General features: G+C 47.6%; 1 protein-coding gene across 15 annotated transcripts in view; it reads right to left on the minus strand.

Annotated features, from left to right (window-relative positions):
* PUM1 (pumilio RNA binding family member 1) overlaps positions 1-18,868 on the minus strand; it is a 247,670-nt gene that overhangs the window by 121,577 nt on the left and 107,225 nt on the right. For 9 of the 15 annotated variants that reach the window (XM_069756653.1, XM_069756656.1, XM_069756654.1 and 6 more), the window contains 2 exons: positions 16,259-16,336; positions 15,978-16,144 (listed from right to left, as the gene is read on the minus strand). In XM_069756653.1, coding sequence (XP_069612754.1) covers positions 15,978-16,144; positions 16,259-16,336 — 245 coding nt within the window. The remainder of the gene's footprint in view (positions 1-15,977; positions 16,145-16,258; positions 16,337-18,868) is intronic. The other 6 variants (XM_069756663.1, XM_069756662.1, XM_069756659.1 and 3 more) reach the window with 1 other exon arrangement.

Consider the following 18,868-nt stretch of genomic DNA (forward strand, 5'->3'; position numbering starts at 1 on the left):
TTTACAGAAAAAATAATTATTTTTGCATCGCTTTATTCTCAGGACTATAACTTTTTTATTTTTTTGCTGATGATGCTGTATGGCGGCTCGTTTTTTGCGGGACAATATGACGCTTTCAGCGGTACCATGGTTATTTATATCTGTCCTTTTGATCGCGTGTTATTCCACTTTTTGTTCGGCGGTATGATAATAAAGCGTTGTTTTTTGCCTCGTTTTTTTTTTTTTTTTTCTTACGGTGTTTACTGAAGGGGTTAACTAGTGGGACAGTTTTATAGGTCGGGTCGTTACGGACGCGGCGATACTAAATATGTGTACTTTTATTGTTTGTTTTTTTTTATTTAGATGAAGAAATGTATTTATGGGAATAATATTTTTTTTCATTATTTTGGAATATTTTTTTTATTTTTTTTTTACACATTTGGAAAATTTTTTTTTTACTTTTTTACATTGTCCCAGGGGGGACATCACAGATCAGTGATCTGACAGTTTGCACAGCACTCTGTCAGATCACTGATCTGACATGCAGCGCTGCAGCCTTCACAGTGCCTGCTCTGAGCAGGCTCTGTGAAGCCACCTCCCTCCCTGCAGGACCCGGATCCGTGGCCATCTTGGATCCGGGGCTGGAGGGAGCAGGGAGGGAGGTGAGACCCTCGCAGCAACGCGATCACATCGCGTTGCTCCGGGGGTCTCAGGGAAGCCCGCAGGGAGCCCCCTCCCTGCGCGGTGCTTCCCTGCACCGCCGGCACATCGCGATCATCTTTGATCGCGGTGTGCCAGGGGTTAATGTGCCGGGGGCGGTCCGTGACCGCTCCTGGCACATAGTGCCGGATGTCAGCTGCGATAAGCAGCTGACACCCGGCCGCGATCCCCCCGTGAGCGCGGCCGATCGGCTATGACGTACTATCCCGTCCAGGGTCAGATAAGCCCAGGGCACCTCGACGGGATAGTACGTCTAAGGTCACAGAGGGGTTAAAGACCTGGCCGTTTTTTGCAATTCTGACCAGTGTCCCTTGAGGTAATAACTCAGGAACGCTTCAACGGATCCTAGCGGTTCTGAGATTGTTTTTTCGTGACATATTGTGCTTCATGTTAGTGGTAAATTTAGGTCGATAATTCTTGCGTTTATTTGTGAAAATAATGGCAATTTGGCGAAAAATTTGAAAATTTTGCAATTTTCAAATTTAGAATTTTTATTCTGTTAAACTAGAGATGAAAGATGGGAGACAAAAACTACAGAGTTATGTGACACAAAATAGTTAATAAATAACATTACCCACATGTCTGCTTTACATCAGCACAATTTTGGAAAAAAAAAAATTTTTGCTAGGAAGTTAAGGGTTAAAATTTGACCACTGTTTGGGCGCGCGACAAGGCTCAGAAGGGAAGGAGCGCCATTTGACTTTTTCAATGAAAAATTGGCTCCAATCTTTAGCGGACACCATGTCGCGTTTGGAGAGCCCCTGTGTGGCTTAACATTGGAGCTCCCCCACAAGTGACCCCATTTTGGAAACTAGACCCCCAAGGAACTTATCTAGATGCATAGTGAGCACTTTGAACCCCCAGGTGCTTTACAAATTGATCCGTAAAAATGAAAAAGTACTTTTTTTCACACAAAATTTCTTTTAGCCACAATTTGTTCATTTCCACATGGGCAGCAGGATAAAATGGAGCCTAAAATGTGTTGGGCAATTTCTCCTGAGTACACTGATACCTCACATGTGGGGGTAAACCACTGTTTGTGCACACGGCAGGGCTCGGAAGGGAAGGAGCGCCATTTGACTTTTTAAATGAAAAATTAGCTCCAATCGTTAGCGGACACAATGTCGCGTTTGGAGAGCTCCTGTGTGCCTAAACACTGGAGCTCCCCCACATGTGACCCAATTTTGAAAACTAGACCTCCCATGGAACTAATCTAGATGTGCGGTGACCACATTAAACCCCCAAGTGCTTCACAGAAGTTTATAACACAGAGCCGGGAAATTAAAAAATCATTTTTCTTTCCTCAAAAATTATTTTTTAGCCTGCAATTTTTTATTTTCACAAGGGTAACAGGAGAAATTTGACCCCAATAGTTGTTGTCCAGTTTGTCCCGAGTACGCTGATACCCCATATGTGGGGCGAAACCACTGTTTGGGTACACATCGGGGCTCGGAAGGGAAGTAGTGACGTTTTGGAATGCAGACTTTGATGGAATGGTCTGCGGGCATCATGTTACTTTTGCAGAGCCCCTGATGTGCCTAAACAGTAGAAACCCCCACAAGTGACCCCATTTTGGAAACTAGACCCCCCCCAAGGAACTTACCTAGATATGTGGTGAGCACTTTAAACCCCCCAGGTGCTTCACAGAAGTTTACAACGCAGAGCCGTGAAAAAATAAATCATTTTTCTTTCCTCAAAAATTATGTTTTAGCAATTTTTTCACAAAGGTAACAGGAGAAATTGGACCCCAATAGTTGCTGCCCAGATTGTCCTGAGTATGCTGGTACCCCATATGTGGGGGTAAACCACTGTTTGGGCGCACGTCAGGGCTTGGAAGGGAGGGAGCACCATTTGACTTTTTGAACACAAGATTGGCAGGAATCAATGGTGGCGCCATGTTGCGTTAGGAGACCCCTGATGTGCTTAAATTTTAACTCCATCACTAACCCCAACTGTAGCCATAACGCTAATCACAACCCTAACCCCAACACACCCATAACCCTAATCCCAACCCTAATCGCACCCCTTACCACAACTTTAACCCCAACACACCCCTAACCACAAGACTAATCTTAACCCTATTTCCAACCCTAGCCCTAATTCCAACCCTAAGGCTAAGGCTATGTGCCCACGTTGCGGATTCGTGTGAGATTTTTGCGCACCATTTTTGAAAAATCCGCAGGTAAAAGGCACTGCGTACCGCAGATTTCCAGTGTTTTTTGTGCGGATTTCACCTGCGGTTTTGAGGAACAGGTGTAAAACGCTGCGGAATCCGCACAAAGAATTTTACATGCTGCGGAAAATACAACGCAGCGTTTCTGCGCAGTATTTTCCGCACCATGGGCACAGCGGATTTGGTTTTCCATAGGTTTACATGGTACTGGAAACTTGATGGAAAACTGCTAGGAATCCGCAGCTAAATCCTCACCGTGTGCATATAGCCTAATTCTAACCCTAGTTCTAACCCTAACCCTAGTGGAAAAAAATATATATTTTCTTTATTTTATTATTGTCCCTACCTATGGGGGTGATAAAGGGGGGGGGGGGGGTTTCATTTACTTTTTTTTTTTTATTTTGATCACTGTGATAGGTTTTATCACAGTGATCAAAATGTACTTGTAACGAATCTGCCGCCCAGCAGAGTCGGCAGGCGCATGGCGCATGCGCCCGCCATTTTGGAAGATGGCGGCGCCCATGGAGAAGACGGACGGACACCCCCCTGGGCTGAAGTTGCACTCCCCCTGTCCCTGCAGATCGGGTGAAAGGGTTAACTCCAATTTCACCCAATCTGCAGGGACGCGATCCCTCCATGACGCCACATAGGCGTCACAGGTCGGATTGGCACCGACTTTCATAACGCCTACGCGTCGTCAAAGGTCGGGAAGGGGTTAATAGACACTATCACACTACTAGCGGTACTATTAGTAGTATTATTATCATCATCATCATCACTATTACCATATTTTACGCTATGTAGTCGTATTTGGTGGTTCTATATGAAATAATATCCATATAGGGTGGCACCCTCGTTCTGGTATTTTATGGTCACTACAACAGCAGTTTGCAATTTTCACTCAGCAACATCCACTGCAGCTTGTTTCTGGAAAACACCCATGGATTCCAAATCATTACTACATCTGTAGATACATTCACAAGGGGTATAGTTTCAAAATTAGGTTATCTTCAGGGGGATTCTCCTCTTCTAGCACTTAAGCCTCCTGTATATGGGAGTCCGCAAACTATTATAGAAAATTCTGCGCTCCAGGGTGCCTCCTGTATAACAGTACTGCGTAGCCATACGGCGACACTCGGGAGGGACAGAGTGCTCCGTCCCTCCAGAGTCTCGTCGTATGGCTAAGCAGTACGGCACAGCCACATTTCGGGTATTTCTACATTCAGCAGAAATTGTGGGAAACAATTTGGTGCCATTTTTACCCATTTCATTTTGAAAATGTAAAATTTTGGTGGTAAAAAAAGCAAAATATTTTTCTCTTAATTGCCCAATGATATAAAATTCTGCCACCCACCTGTGGTGTCAATATGCAGAGGTGTATCTAGGGTTTCTGGCACCCGGGGCAAGAATTCATTTCGGAGCCCCCCCCCCTCCCCCAAGGACATATGCCCCCGTCAGCCCCATCATTGCCGTCTCCTCCCCCACCATCCCCATCATTGCCCTCTCCCCGTCAGCCCCATCACTGCCCTCTCCTCCACCATCCCCATCATTGCCCTCTCCACGTCAGCCCCATCATTGCCCTCTCCTCCTCTCGCATCCCCATCATTGCTCTCTCCCCGTCAGCCCCATCATTGACCTATCCTCCCCCCCCCACACACACACCATTCACTTCTCTGCACATTCCCCTGCAGCGCGATACACACACACACACACAATACTGAGCCACACACACATTCACATACACAAATTCTCACACACACACACTCACACACATTGACACACACACACATTGACACACACACACACATTGACACACACACACACATTCACATACACACACACATTCACATACGCACATTCACACACCCCTCTCACCTCTCCTCACGCTCTGCCGCAGCATCTCATCGCCTTCCTCTGACACAGCCGGCCGCTGAATGATGACGTCATCCAGCGGCGCGTCTGTGTGAGAGGAAGCAAGAGGAAGCAGGAAGACCGATCACTGGGCAGCGGAGCTGCAGGGATTTCTCCCTGCCCGTCACAGCCACTCTGCAGGGGCTCCCCTCCACCTCTGCACATGTTGGGAGCCGGCGCTCTGCAGCTTCTCTGTGCCGGCTGTCCGCTTGACAGTCGGCACAGAGAACAGCCGACTCCCAGACAGGGGGCGGCAGAATGCAGCCACCGGGGGAGACACTGCGTACCGCCGAATTAGGCGGCCTGACTGCGCCCCCCTCCCTATATGAAATCATTGATGTAGTTTGTAAAATAGGGTCTCTTATGGGAGTGGGTCTACTGTTCTGGCACCTCAGGGACTCTGCCAATGTGACACGGCACCCTCAAACCAGTCCCACAAAATGAGAACTCCAACATGGTACTTCTTCCCTTCTGTGCTTTGCACTGTGCCTCAAAAGTTGTTTTTGACCATATATGGGGCATCGACTTAGGAGAAATTGCACAACAAATTTTGTAGACCATTTTCTCCGGCTATCCTTGTGAAAATACAAAAATCTGTGTTAAAAGTATTTTTTCTGGGAAATATTTAGTTTTTATTTTTATTTTACTGCTCTACGTTGTAAACGTTTGAAGCAGCTGGGGGTTAAAGGTGCTCACCACATATATAGATACCATTTTGGAAACTAGACCTGTCAAAGAATGTGTCACTTGTGGGGGTTTTTTCCACTGTTTAGGCACATCAGGGGCTCTTGAAATGAGACAAGACACCGGCAAACCATTCCACCAAAGTCTACTTTACAAAAGGTCACTCCTTTTCTGAGCCCTGCTGTGAGCCTAAACATTATTTTACCCCCACATACGGGGTATCTGTGCACTCACAGGAGAAACTGCACAACAAAATGTAACGTGCAATTTCTCCTGTTACCTTTGTGAAAATGCAAGATTTGGGGCTAAAAAAATTATTTTTTTGTAGGGAATTTTTTTTTTTTTTTAAATTTCACTGCTCAATGTTATAAACTTCTGTGAAGCATATTGGGGTTCAAAATGCTCACAAGACATTTAGATAAGTTCCCTGAGAGGTCTAGTTTCCAAAATGGTGCAACTTGTGGGGGGGTTTCCACTGTTTAGGCACATCATGGCGTCCGCTAATTCCGGCAAATTTTGCATTCCAAAAGTCAAATAGCACTCCTTCACTTTCGAGCCTTGCCATGTGCCCAAACAGTGGTTTTCCCCCCACATGTGGGGTATCGGCATGCTCAGGAGAAATTGCACAAGTTTTGGGTTTTGTTTTGTTTGTTTTTTGTTACCCTTGCGAAATAAGGATTTTTGTGTTACTCACCGTAAAATCCTTTTCTCCGAGATGCTCATTGGGGGACACAGGACTGTGGGTGTATGCTACTGCCGCCAGGAGGCTGACACTAAGTAAACACAAAAAAAGTTTAGCTCCTCCTCCGCCGGATACACCCTGCCACTGGCCGCAGGCGAACCCAGTTTGGTGCAAAAGCAGCAGGAGAACAAAAAATAAAATCAGCATTAATATCGAAACAGCATGTCTAGAAACAACCCCGCCGACTGATAAAGTCAAGAAAAAACAAAAAAAAAACATCTGGCTAACAGGGAGGGAGCTGTGTCCCCCAATGAGCGTCTCAGAGAAAAGGATTTTACGGTGAGTAACACAAAAATCCCTATTTCTCCTTCGCCTCATTGGGGGACACAGGACTGTGAGATGTCCTAAAGCAGTCCCCGGGTGGGGCATTAACTCACCGGTATAGCATCCAGGCATCTGCCGGCTATAAGTGCGCTACCGCTGCCTCAAAAATCCTTCTACCCAGACTTGCATCTGCAGAAGTCTGAATGTGGATACTGTAATGTTTGGAAAAGGTATGCAAACTAGACCAGGTTACAGCCTTGCAATCCTGTTCTGCTGAAGCCTGGTGCCGAAGCTCCCAGGAAACCCCCACTGCCGAGTGGAATGTGCTTTGATTCCGGCCGGAACGACCACGCCCTTGACGCGGTAGGCCTCCAGAATAGCCGATCTTATCCACCTGGCCATGGTCGATCTCGAGACAGTGAGTCCTTTCCTGCGACCCTCAGGGAGGACAAACAGCGCATCTGTCTGCCGAAAAGGTGCTGTCTGTGAAAAGTACCTTCTCAGCGCTCTCACTAGATCTAACGTATGGAGAGCTTTTTTCCACACGGTGCTTTGGCGCGGGGCAAAAAGAAGGCAAGACGATGTCCTCGTTAATGTGGAACGAGGAAACCACCTGTGGTAAAAAGGAGGGTGCTGGCCTGAGCATCACCTTATCTTGATGAAACCGTAGAAAAGAAGCCCGGCAGGATAGGGCTGCCATCTCAGATACCCGTCTAATTGAAGTTATGGCCACCAAGAATACGACTTTCCAGGAAAGGTAAGTTAAAGAGACGTTCTGAAGAGGTTCAAAAGGAACTTCGTGCAAGGCACTTAAGGTCCTAAGCATCCAGGGGGGCCCTGTAAGGCGGAACCTTGTGAGCGACTCCCTGTAGGAACGTTTTCACCTGTAGATTGATAGCGATCCTGCGCTGAAAAAGTACCGACAAGGCTGATATCTGTCTTCTAAGAGTACTCAGTGCAAGCCCTGAATCCAGGCCGGCTTGGAAAAAAGAAAGCATGTTTGGGATGGAGAAACGTAGTGGGGGGAGCCCACGCCTCCTGCACCATGAAAGGAAAACCTTCCAGGTGTGATGATAAATACGTGCAGAGACGGATTTCCGGGCGCTAAGCATGGTAGCGACTACCTCTTTGGAAAACCCGGCCTGTGTTAGAATCCAAGATTCAATGGCCAGGCCGTTAAACATAGGGCCCCTAAGCTCTGGTGGTAGATCGGGCCCTGCGATAGTAGATCCGGGCTGTCTGGAAGCCGCCATGGAACTCCGGCGAGCAGCTGCACTAGGTCTGTGTACCATAACCGACGAGGCCAATCTGGAGCGACCAGGATAACTGGAACGCCTTCTGCCTTGACCTTCCTGATTACATTCGGGAGTAGCGGTAGAGGGGGGGGGGGGGAACAGACATAGGAGACGAAACTGGTCCCAAGGCAAAACTAACGCGTCCACGACAATCGCCTGTGAATCTTGATACCGGGCGGCAAACCTGGGTACTTTGGCATTCCTCCCGGAAGCCATCAGGTCCACGTCCAGGGACCAGGTTTTTTTTGCCCGGGATGTGGACTGCTGAAATCACAGAGTGATTCCTCTCGGCCCAGCAGAGAACTTGCTTTACCTCGTGAATGGCAGTCCTGCTACGGGTACCGCCTTGATGATTTATGTATGCCACAGCTGTGGCATTGTCCGATTGAATCCGGACAGGGCGGCCTGCCAGGAGATGATAAAAATGCTGCAGAGCCAGCCGAACCGCCTGAACCTCCAACAGATTGATCGGGAGGGTTGACTCCCGCGAGGACCAGCGTCCCTGGGCTGTGTGGTGGTAAAACACTGCTCCCCAACCTAGAAGACTGGCATCTGTCGTGAGTACTAGCCAGTGGGCTGGGGGAAAAGGTTTCCCCTGTTGCAGAGACGGACTCGTTGACCACTATGAGAGAGACTATCTGACCTGGAGAGGTAAAGGGCACTTGAGGTTGAGAGAGAATGGATTTTTGTCCCATGCTGTTAACAGTGCATGTTGGCGAGGCCGAAGATGGAGTTACGCAAATGGCACCGCCTCCATTGCCGCCACCATCCTTCCTAAGACCCTCATGCAGGATCATATGATAGACTGGCCAGCGAAGGGTCTTCACCTCTTGCCGGAGAATCAGGACCTTGTCCTGGGGCAGGATTGTTAAACCTTGTGATGTGTCGAAGATCATCCCTAGAATAGAAATTCTCCGAGATGGTACAAGAGACGACTTTTCTAGGTTCACCAGCCACCCTAGACGAGAAAGAGTGTCTAGAGTAATGCTGACATTTTCCTCGCAGGCCCGAAAAGATGGCCCCTTGATAAGGAGGTCATCTAGATATGGTAAAACGAGTATGCAGGATGGACACAACAACCGCCATGACCTTTGTGAATACTCTCGGGGCGGTGGCCAGCCCGAAAGGTAAGGCCGTGAACAGGAAATGCAAGTTGCCTACGGCAAAACGTAGGAATTTTTGGAGCGAAGGAAATATGGGAACCAGACCTGTGCCTCCTTCAGACACACAGCAAGAACTGGGTTCGCCTGCGGCCAGTGGCAGGGTGTATACGGCGGAGGAGCTAAACTTTTTTTTATGTTTACTTAGTGTCAGCCTCCTGGCGGCAGTAGCATACACCCACAGTCCTGTGTCCCCCAATGAGGCGAAGGAGAAAATAAAAAATTTGAGGTCCAAAGTAAACGAAGGTGAAAATAGGCTCAGGCGTAAAAGGGTTGAAGGGATTATCCAGTGGTTCTCATTTTCGCATCAGGAGGAAAGAGGTGCTGCTGGAGTTACATCAACAGCTGTTTTCTAGGGCTTGTGGATGCATCCTATAAAAATTTAAAAGGACAGGCTCACAGGACCTGCTGATGCTTGGATAACCCCTTTAACAACTGACAAGTCACCCACTTAATCATATGCTTAAAACTGCCTTATCTTAGTTTTGAGGAGTACATATTAGAATCTTGTATAGACTACCCAGCTGAAGTGGACTAAGGCAAAGATCAGAAAAGCACTAAAATTACTGGGCCAATCATATCTGCAAATTGATGATGTGACTGGCTCTGCTCTACACTGCTGCGGCTCCTCCTCAGCAGTCTATATTCACCTACTGACAGCAAAGCTATTCAATTAGTGAGAAAAACAGTATGAGATGCAAAAAAGACAATTCTTTATTAATACAGACACCCAAGATGAACAAAGGGATGGGTGCTGGGTCACCAATAAAGATTACAAGATTTTACGGCAAGTAAAAATCCTCTTTTCAAGTTGACTTCCACTTCACAAAGCATTTCCTCAGGTGGGAAATAAGTATGTGTAAAAAGGTTATTTAAAAAAAAAAAAAGTGTATGCCAATTCCCTTAGAAGGCAAGCAGAGCGACTGTCACGTAGAGCGACTGTCACGTATAGCACCTTCCTGCCCAGACTCCCATCTGCCAAGGTGAAGGTATGAACCTTGTAAAATTTTGAAAAGGTATGAACAGAGGACCAATGTGGTGACTTTAGAAAGCTGCAAGGCCAGAGCTTGATGGCAAAGGGCCCAGGAAATCCCCACTGCCCCAGTAGAATGAGACTTCAACACGACTTTCTTCTTGGCTGTGTAAGCTTCCAGGATGGGAAAGCACCACCTTCCGGTAGCCAGAGTGGGGAAATGCTGTGGTTTGGCTCAGAAGGAGGGTGCTGCAAAGTGCTGATAAAAAGATTAAAGGTCCCAGGGAACCAAAGGAGGCCAGTAAGGAGGAACATAGTGGGCCACCAGGGCTGTGGAGTCGGTAAGCCACAGTTGCAACTCCAACTCCTGGATTTTATCAGGTTCCGACTCAGACTCCGGCTCAGACTCTGGCTCCTTCATAAATGGCCAATTCGTAACAATAAATTTACTGTTGTCAAATATTAACATCGTGCTTATTCAGTTTCTCACCATCATATAAGTAATCAGACCACTTACAGCAAAAACTATATTTATTAGAATACAATTAGAATATAGCAAATAACTTTTATAAACTCTTGTAAGTTAATATGCAATAAACACTGTTATGCAGTTAATAAGAAGAAATCTATAAATTTGTCCTCAGAAAAAGTATTGCCTCTGTCAGATCCTCCTTCATGGATGCCCTCAAATCTGATCTAATTATTTTGAGAGCAAAGAACAACCTCTGTACACTAAGTTGGGTTGGTGGCAAAGCAGTAACCACTCGGGCAACATCTCTGACAATGTCAGGATACAGAGGAATTGCTTGTTGCACTGTTATTTTTGATGAACGGTCAAAGGTCGTACAACTGATATAGTGGTCAGTAATACTGTTATTCCTCATGTACTCACAGTTAACTGATGCAAAGTTTGTTGAAAGGATAAGGCTAGGTTCATATTGCGTTAGTGCAACCCGTTTAGCGCTAGCGGGTTGCGCTAACGCAATGTTTTTAATGGGGCCGCGTCCCGGGGTCGCGGTAACGTCCCCACTCTCGCAGATCCCCGATCTGCGAGAGCGGGGAACGGACCGCGTCCGCGGCGCGCCAGGAAACACCGGCGCGTCGCATAGCGCGTGCCGAACATGGCACGCGCTAGTGCTGCGCGTTCCCATTGCTGTGAATAGGCGCGCTAACGGACGCGTTGCACGGCGTTAATTTCGCCGTGCAACGCTGTCCGTTAGCGCTTTCCCATTAACGCAATGTGAACCCAGCCTAATACTTCTTACAGTCTTCCTCTTCTCTTCTGAGTAGCAGCTGTGAGATGCTTGGAAGACACACACCAAACATCTAGTCTAGAGGAGGAGCTTTACTATCTAAGAATTTGCAACACATTTTCAGTTTCATACATTGTAAGTAGGGGGGTTGGGGCAAAATGAGGTTAACCAAGTATAAGATTAGATAAGGGCAGTGGAGAACAGTGACACAAAAGTAAAGGTACCGTTACACTAAACAACTTACCAACGATCACGACCAGCGATACGACCTGGCCGTGATCGTTGGTAAGTCGTTGTGTGGTCGCTGGGGAGCTGTCACACAGACAGCTCTCTCCAGCGACCAACGATCCGGGGAAAGACTTCGGTATCGTTAAAACTGTCTTCAACGATGCCGAAGTCCCCGGGTAACCAGGGTAAACATCGGGTTATTAAGTGCAGGGCCGCGCTTAGTAACCCGATATTTACCCTGGTTACCATTGTAAAAGTTAAAAAAAAAAACAGTACATACTTACATTCTGATGTGTCACGTCCCCCGCCGTCAGCTTCCCGCACTGACTGTCAGTGCCGGCCGTAAAGCAGAGCCAGAGCACAGCGGTGACGTCACCACTGTGCTCTGCTTTCCGACCGGCGCTGACAGTCAGTGCAGGGAAGCGGACGCCGGGGGACGTGACAGACATCAGAATGTAAGTATGTACTGTTTTTTTTTTTTTACTTTTCCAATGGTAACCAGGGTAAATATCGGGTTACTAAGCGCGGCCCTGCGCTTAGTAACCCGATATTTACCCTGGTTACAAGTGAACACATCGCTGGATCGGCGTCACACACACCGATCCAGCGATGACAGCGGGTGATCAGCGACCCAAAAAAGGTCCTGATCATTCCCCACGACCAATGATCTCCCAGCAGGGGCCTGATCGTTGGTCGCTGTCAAACATAACGAGATCGTTAGCGGGATCGTTGCTACATCACAAAAAACGTGATGTTGCAACGATATCGTTAACGATATTATGTGTGAAGGTACCTTAAGAAATGTCTCTATCTCCAGCAGAACTGCTTAACACTGTTGTTCATGGTTTGATAGAACATATATATTTGAGTAACATTTAAAAAATTCATATGAAAGTTCAATTATGAAATATTAATACATTTTTTTAAAAGCTGGAGTCAGAGTCGGTACATTTCTACCGACTCCGACCAAAACTAACTCCGACTCCACAGCCCTGTGGGCCACACCATGAAGAAGAGTCTTAACTTGCAGTCTAGAAGCCAAGTCCTTCTGAAAGAGAATTGACAGGGCAGAGACCACGCCCTTGAGGGACTTGATGGTCAGACTCAAGACCTGACTGCAGAAAGGCAAGAAGTGGAAAGGAAAAAAAAAACAAAACAAGCGAGAGATCAAGCCTTAGCAAATACACATAAGGTCCTCCACAGATATTAAAGGAATAAATATCGCGGATCGTGTGGATATATAATAACCGAAATGCCACTGTAGCATAATAGTTATTTCCCAGAATTACTGAATCACCCATCTACTGAGTTCTGGCTCTCAAGTGGTGTTCTATCGGTGGGCAATGTACATGACCAGGGGGTTTTTGTATCCTTCGAACAATTACGAGATACCTACAAATATCCCAAGATCTCAATTCTTCCGTTATTTACAGTTAAGATCTGCCTTCCAATCACATATGCGAAATGTGGGTGCGGGTCGAGCAATCTCATCTCTACCCCCGATAGGCATTCTCAAATCACAGGATTCTCAGGGACTCATTTCCTCTTTATATACGTATCTATTATCCATGGGGGATGGGTCTACTATTAACTCTCTAAAAAAGAAATGGGAGAGGAGTGGGAAGATATTCTAGAATCTCCAACTAAAGTTTCAGGATGACCCAGCTATATATTATATACCAGACTTATTTGACCCCAACACGACTTTTTAAAATGGGTCGCCTCCATGCGTCAGACTGCTTAAGATGTTATACACGTGATGCGGATTTTATCCATATGATATGGAGGTGCCCGGTAATTCTTCATTATTGGAAAGAGATCACGACATTATTAACATCTATATTGTTAATCCCTGTCCCACTTGAGCCATTGACTTGCTTATTCGGGGTGTGGGATACTGAGGCCTGGGATCACCATACTGGGATATTCCTTCAAGAGACGCTCTTCTTGGCACGGAAGGTGCTGGCGTTAAGATGGATGGGTGGCTCCTCCCCGTCTCTCAGAGCATGGATTGACTTGGTGAACTCGGTTATCCCATATGAAAGAACACTGTACCAAAATAGAGGATGCCCAGGTAAATTCGAAAAAATCTGGGGTAGATGGAACTCATCTCATCACACTCTGTAGTCTACGCTGATTAGATATATATACGGGAGGATGGGCTTGTGGTTTTGGGACATTGATTGCGGAGCAAAATTTAAATCTGTTTTTCCTTTTGGCGACTTACTAATAACGGTTAAAGTTGTTCAAGTTGTACAGTAGGTATTTTATAGGTGCTAGTGATTCAACATGCACAGTCTATTACTCCTGTGAACGTTAGATATGATGATATTCTGTAATTATTTGTATCTGATGGTATAATTGATCACGATAATGTAAATGCGTGCATTGTTTGTTTAATTTGGAATTAATAAACAAATTTAAAAAAAAAAAAAAAAAAAACAAGCGAGAGATCGTTTGATTCACACCAACGGAAAAAGGCCTTCCAGGTACGATGATAAATGCGCCATGAGGATAGCTTCTGAGCCTAGATCACGGTCTGCACAACCTTATCAGAGAAACCTGAGGATCTTAGAACAGCGGCTTCACCAGCCATAAGAATAAACAAATACAAAATACATTTTTGGGCAAAAATTGGTCTGGAGCTCTAGACACGCCTGCCTCCTAGTGATACTAAACTAAATTAAACAGATTGATTGTCAAGTAGGCAGGTGTAGCCTGCTGGGCATTAGAATTATTTTCTTAATTGTAATTCTTAACGTCAGCCTCATGGCAGCAGCAGTATACGCCCATGTCTCCCAAAGAATCGACCGTGAAAAACGCTAAAAGGCAATCTGACAGAGGGATCTTGCTATGTAATGTGAAGACAGCAAGAGATACAAGATGAAACACAGATTTCATGAATATGTCACTTGTCAAAGTGAGTGCTGCCATTTACTTACAATGAAGGATTTATCACTACGGCAATGCCCCCTCCCCATGTGATAAGCAGCTCAAGGTCAGTGGACTTTGTACATGAAGATCCTAGTGTGGGCAGGTTTGGCTTTCTCAGCTCTGCTTCCTTAATCTAAAAGCTCTGATTGTGTCAGAACGGCTGCACCCAGTAAACATAATTGGAATCAGGGTCTCTTTGCGTACATTACGCTGCTCTAAGGCCATGTTCACACAGTGCGTTTTTTACTGCGGAACCGCAGCGGTTTTGCCGCTGCGGTTCCGCAGCTGTTTTCCATGCAGGGTACATAACAATGTAACCCTATGGAAAACAGTCACTGCTGTGCACATGATCCGGAATTTCGTTTAAAAAGCCGCGCAGAATAGCTGCGGCAAAAAAGAAGGAGCATGTCACTTCTTTTTCCTGAACCGCAGCGGTTCTGCACCCATAGACCTCCATTGTGAGGTCAAAACCGCAGTAAAACCCGCAGATCAAAAATATATCTGCGGGTTTTACTGCGATTTGATGTGCAGAACCGCTGCAGCAGGAAGTGCGGGGGAACAGGCGGAAGTGCGTGGGCGGAGTGTGGCTGCCCCCCCCCCCCCCCGTGCTCCGATCCCGCCCCCCGTGCTCCGATGCGCCCCCCCCCCCCGTGCTCCGATGCCCCCCCCCCGTGCTCCGATGCCCCCCCCCCTGCTCCGATGCCCCCCCCCCGTGCTCCGATGCCCCCCCCCGTGCTCCGATGCCCCCCCCCCCGTGCTCCGATGCGCCCCCCCCCCCGTGCTCCGATGCGCGCCCCCCCCCCGTGCTCCGATGCGCCCCCCCCCCCCGTGCTCCGATGCGCCCCCCCCCCCGTGCTCCGATGCGCCCCCCCCCCCCCCCCGTGCTCCGATGCCCCCCCCCCTGTGCTCCGATGCCCCCCCTGTGCCCTAATCTCCCCCCCTTATACTTACCCGGCGTCCTGGTGTCCGTCCGGCCGTCTTCTCCCTGGGCGCCGCCATCTTGCAAAATGGCGGGCGCATGCGCAGTGCGCCCGCCGAATCTGCCGGCCGGCAGATTCGCTCCAAAGTGCATTTTGATCACTGAGATATAACCTATCTCAGTGATCAAAATAAAAAAATAGTAAATGACACCCCCCCCCCCACTTTGTCACCCCCATTGGTAGGGACAATAAAAAAATTAAGATTTTTTTTTTTTTTTTTCTTTTTTTTCACTAAGGTTAGAATAGGGGTAGGGGTAGGGTTAGGGTTAGGGGTAGGGTTAGGGTTAGAAAACTGCATAAAAAAAAAAGGATCAAAAAACGCATCAAAAAACGCATCAAAAAAGGACAAAAAAGGACCAAAAGAAAGGACCTGCGTTTTCTGCCAAGAGCTGCAGTTTTTAAAAAAAACAGTCCTGAAAAAAAAAGGATGGAAATCCTGAACGTGTGAACATACCCTAAGTTGAGTTAGCAAAAGCTTGCTTACAAATTTCCTTTAACATAGCCTAGGTGTGAGTTTGAGAAATTTGTGAGTTTGATTGTGTGCTGTATTTGAGCTGTATTTGTATTTTGAGCTGTATATGAGATTAAGAACTAATGCTCTACATATTTTGCCACTTAATAAGCATCAAGAAATAAAATAACACATTTGTTAAGGATGGTTTTAATGTCAGAGGGGCCCACCTGAAGTCTTTAACATCACTGTCAATGCCGTTCTGTACAGGCAGTCCATTAGCCTTATCCATACCATCAGCTTCCTCCTTCAGGTCTCCTAGCTTGTCTCCTTCATAAACACCTTTGCTCTTTTTGTCACCCTTCTCATTCTCATCTCCTTCTGGATCTCGAGGACCCTAAAATAAAGAGGACAACGTGCATTTTTAAGTTTTCTTCATATCATCCAGTTTAGTTTTTATCAAGACAGATTTCGCTCCTTTCAGAAGAAAAGGAGATTTTTGTGTACTCACCGTAAAATCTTTTTCTTCAAGCCAATCATTGGGGGACACAGGACCATGGGTGTAATGCTGCTTGCCACTAGGAGGACACTAAGTAAACACAAAGAATTAACTCCTCCTCTGCAGTATACACCCCTTGACTGGCCAGTAATGACCCAGTTCGGTAGTAAAGCAGTATGAGTATAAGAAAACCAAGACAAGTAAACCAGGTCAAAAACGGAGGAACAAACAACAAGCCAATAGGCCAACAGGGTGGGTGCTGTGTCCCCCAATGATTGGCTCGGAGAAAAAGATTTTACCGTGAGTACACAAAAATCTCCTTTTTTCCTACGCCTCATTGGGGGACACAGGACCATGTGACGTCCTAAAGCAGTCCCTGGGTGGGGAGCAATTGCACTGCTAAAACCCCATGTACCACTGGCTTACTGAGGTACCGCTGTCTGCAGAATGCGCCTGTCAAGGGCAGCGTCTGCCGAAGCCTGGGTATGAATGTGATAGTGATTCGTAAAGGTATGCAGACTGGACTAAGTCGCAGCTTTGCAAAGCTGTTGTGCTGTGCTGACGCCTGGTGCCGAATGGCCCAAGAGGCACCAACCGACCGAGTCGAGTGCGCCTTTATTCCTGCTGGGACAGGGGTGTTCCTGATGCGGTAGGATTCCTGAATAGTGGAGCGAATCAACCTGGCTAGAGTGGCCTTTGAGGCGGCTAGGCCTTTCCTATGTCCCTCCGGAAGCACGAAAAGGACGTTCGACTTACAGAAGGGAGCCGTCCGAGATATGTACCGCCGAAGAGCCCTAACCACATCAAGAGTATGGAGAGCTTTCTTGGTACGATGGGTTGGTGCCGGACAGAATGACGGCAAGACAATGTCCTCATTTAGGTGAAAAGAGGAGACGACTTTAGGTAGGAAAGAGGGAGAAGTCCTCAAAACTTCCTTGTCTGGGTGGAAAAAAAAAAAATCAAAAAAGGGGGTCGGCAAGAGCCGCCAACTCTGACTCGCCTGATTGACGTAAATCGCTACTAGAAAGACCACCTTCCACGAAAGGAGGGTGAGAGATGTCCTGCAATGGTTCGAAAGGGGCCTCCTGAAGAACACCGAGAACCAAGTTAAGATCCCATGAAGCCAATGGCATTCTATAGGGAGGGACCACCCGGGAGACTCCTTGGATGAACGTCTTAACCGGCAGTCTGGAAGCGATCTTTCGTTGGAATAGAACTGACAATGCGGACACTTGTCCCTTGAGCGAGCCAAGGGCAAGGTCTGACTCTAAACCTGATTGGAGGAGCTCCAGAATGGACGGAATGGAAAACACCAGAGAACGTCCATGCGCATTGCACCATGAAAAGAAGGTGCGCCAGGTGCGATGATAAATGCGCATGGATACGGGTTTCCTAGCACAAATCATGGTAGAAGAAACCCCTGGAGTGCTTGGGCTAAAATCCAGGAATCAACAGCCACGCCGTCAAAGACAGGGCCCTGGAGTTCTAGTGGCAAATCGGGCCCTGTGAGAGAAGATCCGTACCAAGCTCGGCGCGGCCAGTCTGGCGCGACAAGGATCACCGGTCTCCCCTCTGCCCTAATCTTCTTGATGACGCTCTCGGAGCAGAGGAAGAGGAGGAAATATGTACGGAAGCTGGAACCGATGCCACGACAGAACCAGAGCATCTGCTCCCATGGCGCAAGGATCGCAGGAACGAGCAATGAACTGGGGAACCTGGTTGTTTAGCCTTGAGGCCATGAGATCCACATCCGGCGTCCCCCAGCGAAAACAAATCTGCTGGAAGACTTCCGGATGGAGGGACCACTTGCCCGAGGCAAGACCTTGGCGACTGAGGAAGTCCGCTTCACAATTCTCCACACCCGTTATGTGGATCGCCGAGATGAGCGAATGATTGGTCTCAGCCCAGCGTAGAATGTGGGTGACTTCGCACATGGCCTCCCTGCTGCGGGTTTCCCCTTGCCGGTTGATATACGCCACGGCCATGGCGTTGTCGGATTGGATTCTGATGGGATGGCCTGCGAGAAGATGGTGAAAATTGCGTAAGGCAAGTGTGATCACTCGAATCTCCAAGATATTGATTGGGAGATGCGACTCTCGTGTGGACCAACGACCCTGTGTGGTGATTGAAAACTGCGCCCCAGCCCAAAAGGCTGGCATCGATGGTCACCACTAACCAGCGCACCGGGAGAAAAGGACTTCCCTTGGTTCAGGGAGGACTGTAGCGTCCACCACCTGAGTGTTTTCCTGACCTCTGGGGACAGGCGAAAACGACGGTCGAGGGAAAACGGACTCCTGTCCCAGGCTAACAGCAGCGCCTGTTGTAGGGGACGGAGATGGAACTGCGCAAACGGAACGGCTTCCATTGCCGCAACCATTTTCCCAAGGATGCGCATAGTGAAGCGAATGGAGTGAGGGACTGGGCGGGAGAGCTTGCGCGCTCCCTGATGTAAGGACAAGACCTTCTCTGGAGGGAGAATGACAAACCTGCGGGAAGAGTCCAAAATCATTCCCCGGAAGCAGATTTGCTGAGCCGGCACCGGAGATGATTTCTCGAAGTTGATTTTCCAACCCAGGCGAGAAAGAGAATCCACGTTGATAGTTAAGACTCCTCGCAGGCAGA

Source organism: Ranitomeya imitator, chromosome 3, assembly GCF_032444005.1.
Source record: "Ranitomeya imitator isolate aRanImi1 chromosome 3, aRanImi1.pri, whole genome shotgun sequence".
In the NCBI taxonomy this organism is placed as follows: Eukaryota; Metazoa; Chordata; class Amphibia; order Anura; family Dendrobatidae; genus Ranitomeya; species Ranitomeya imitator.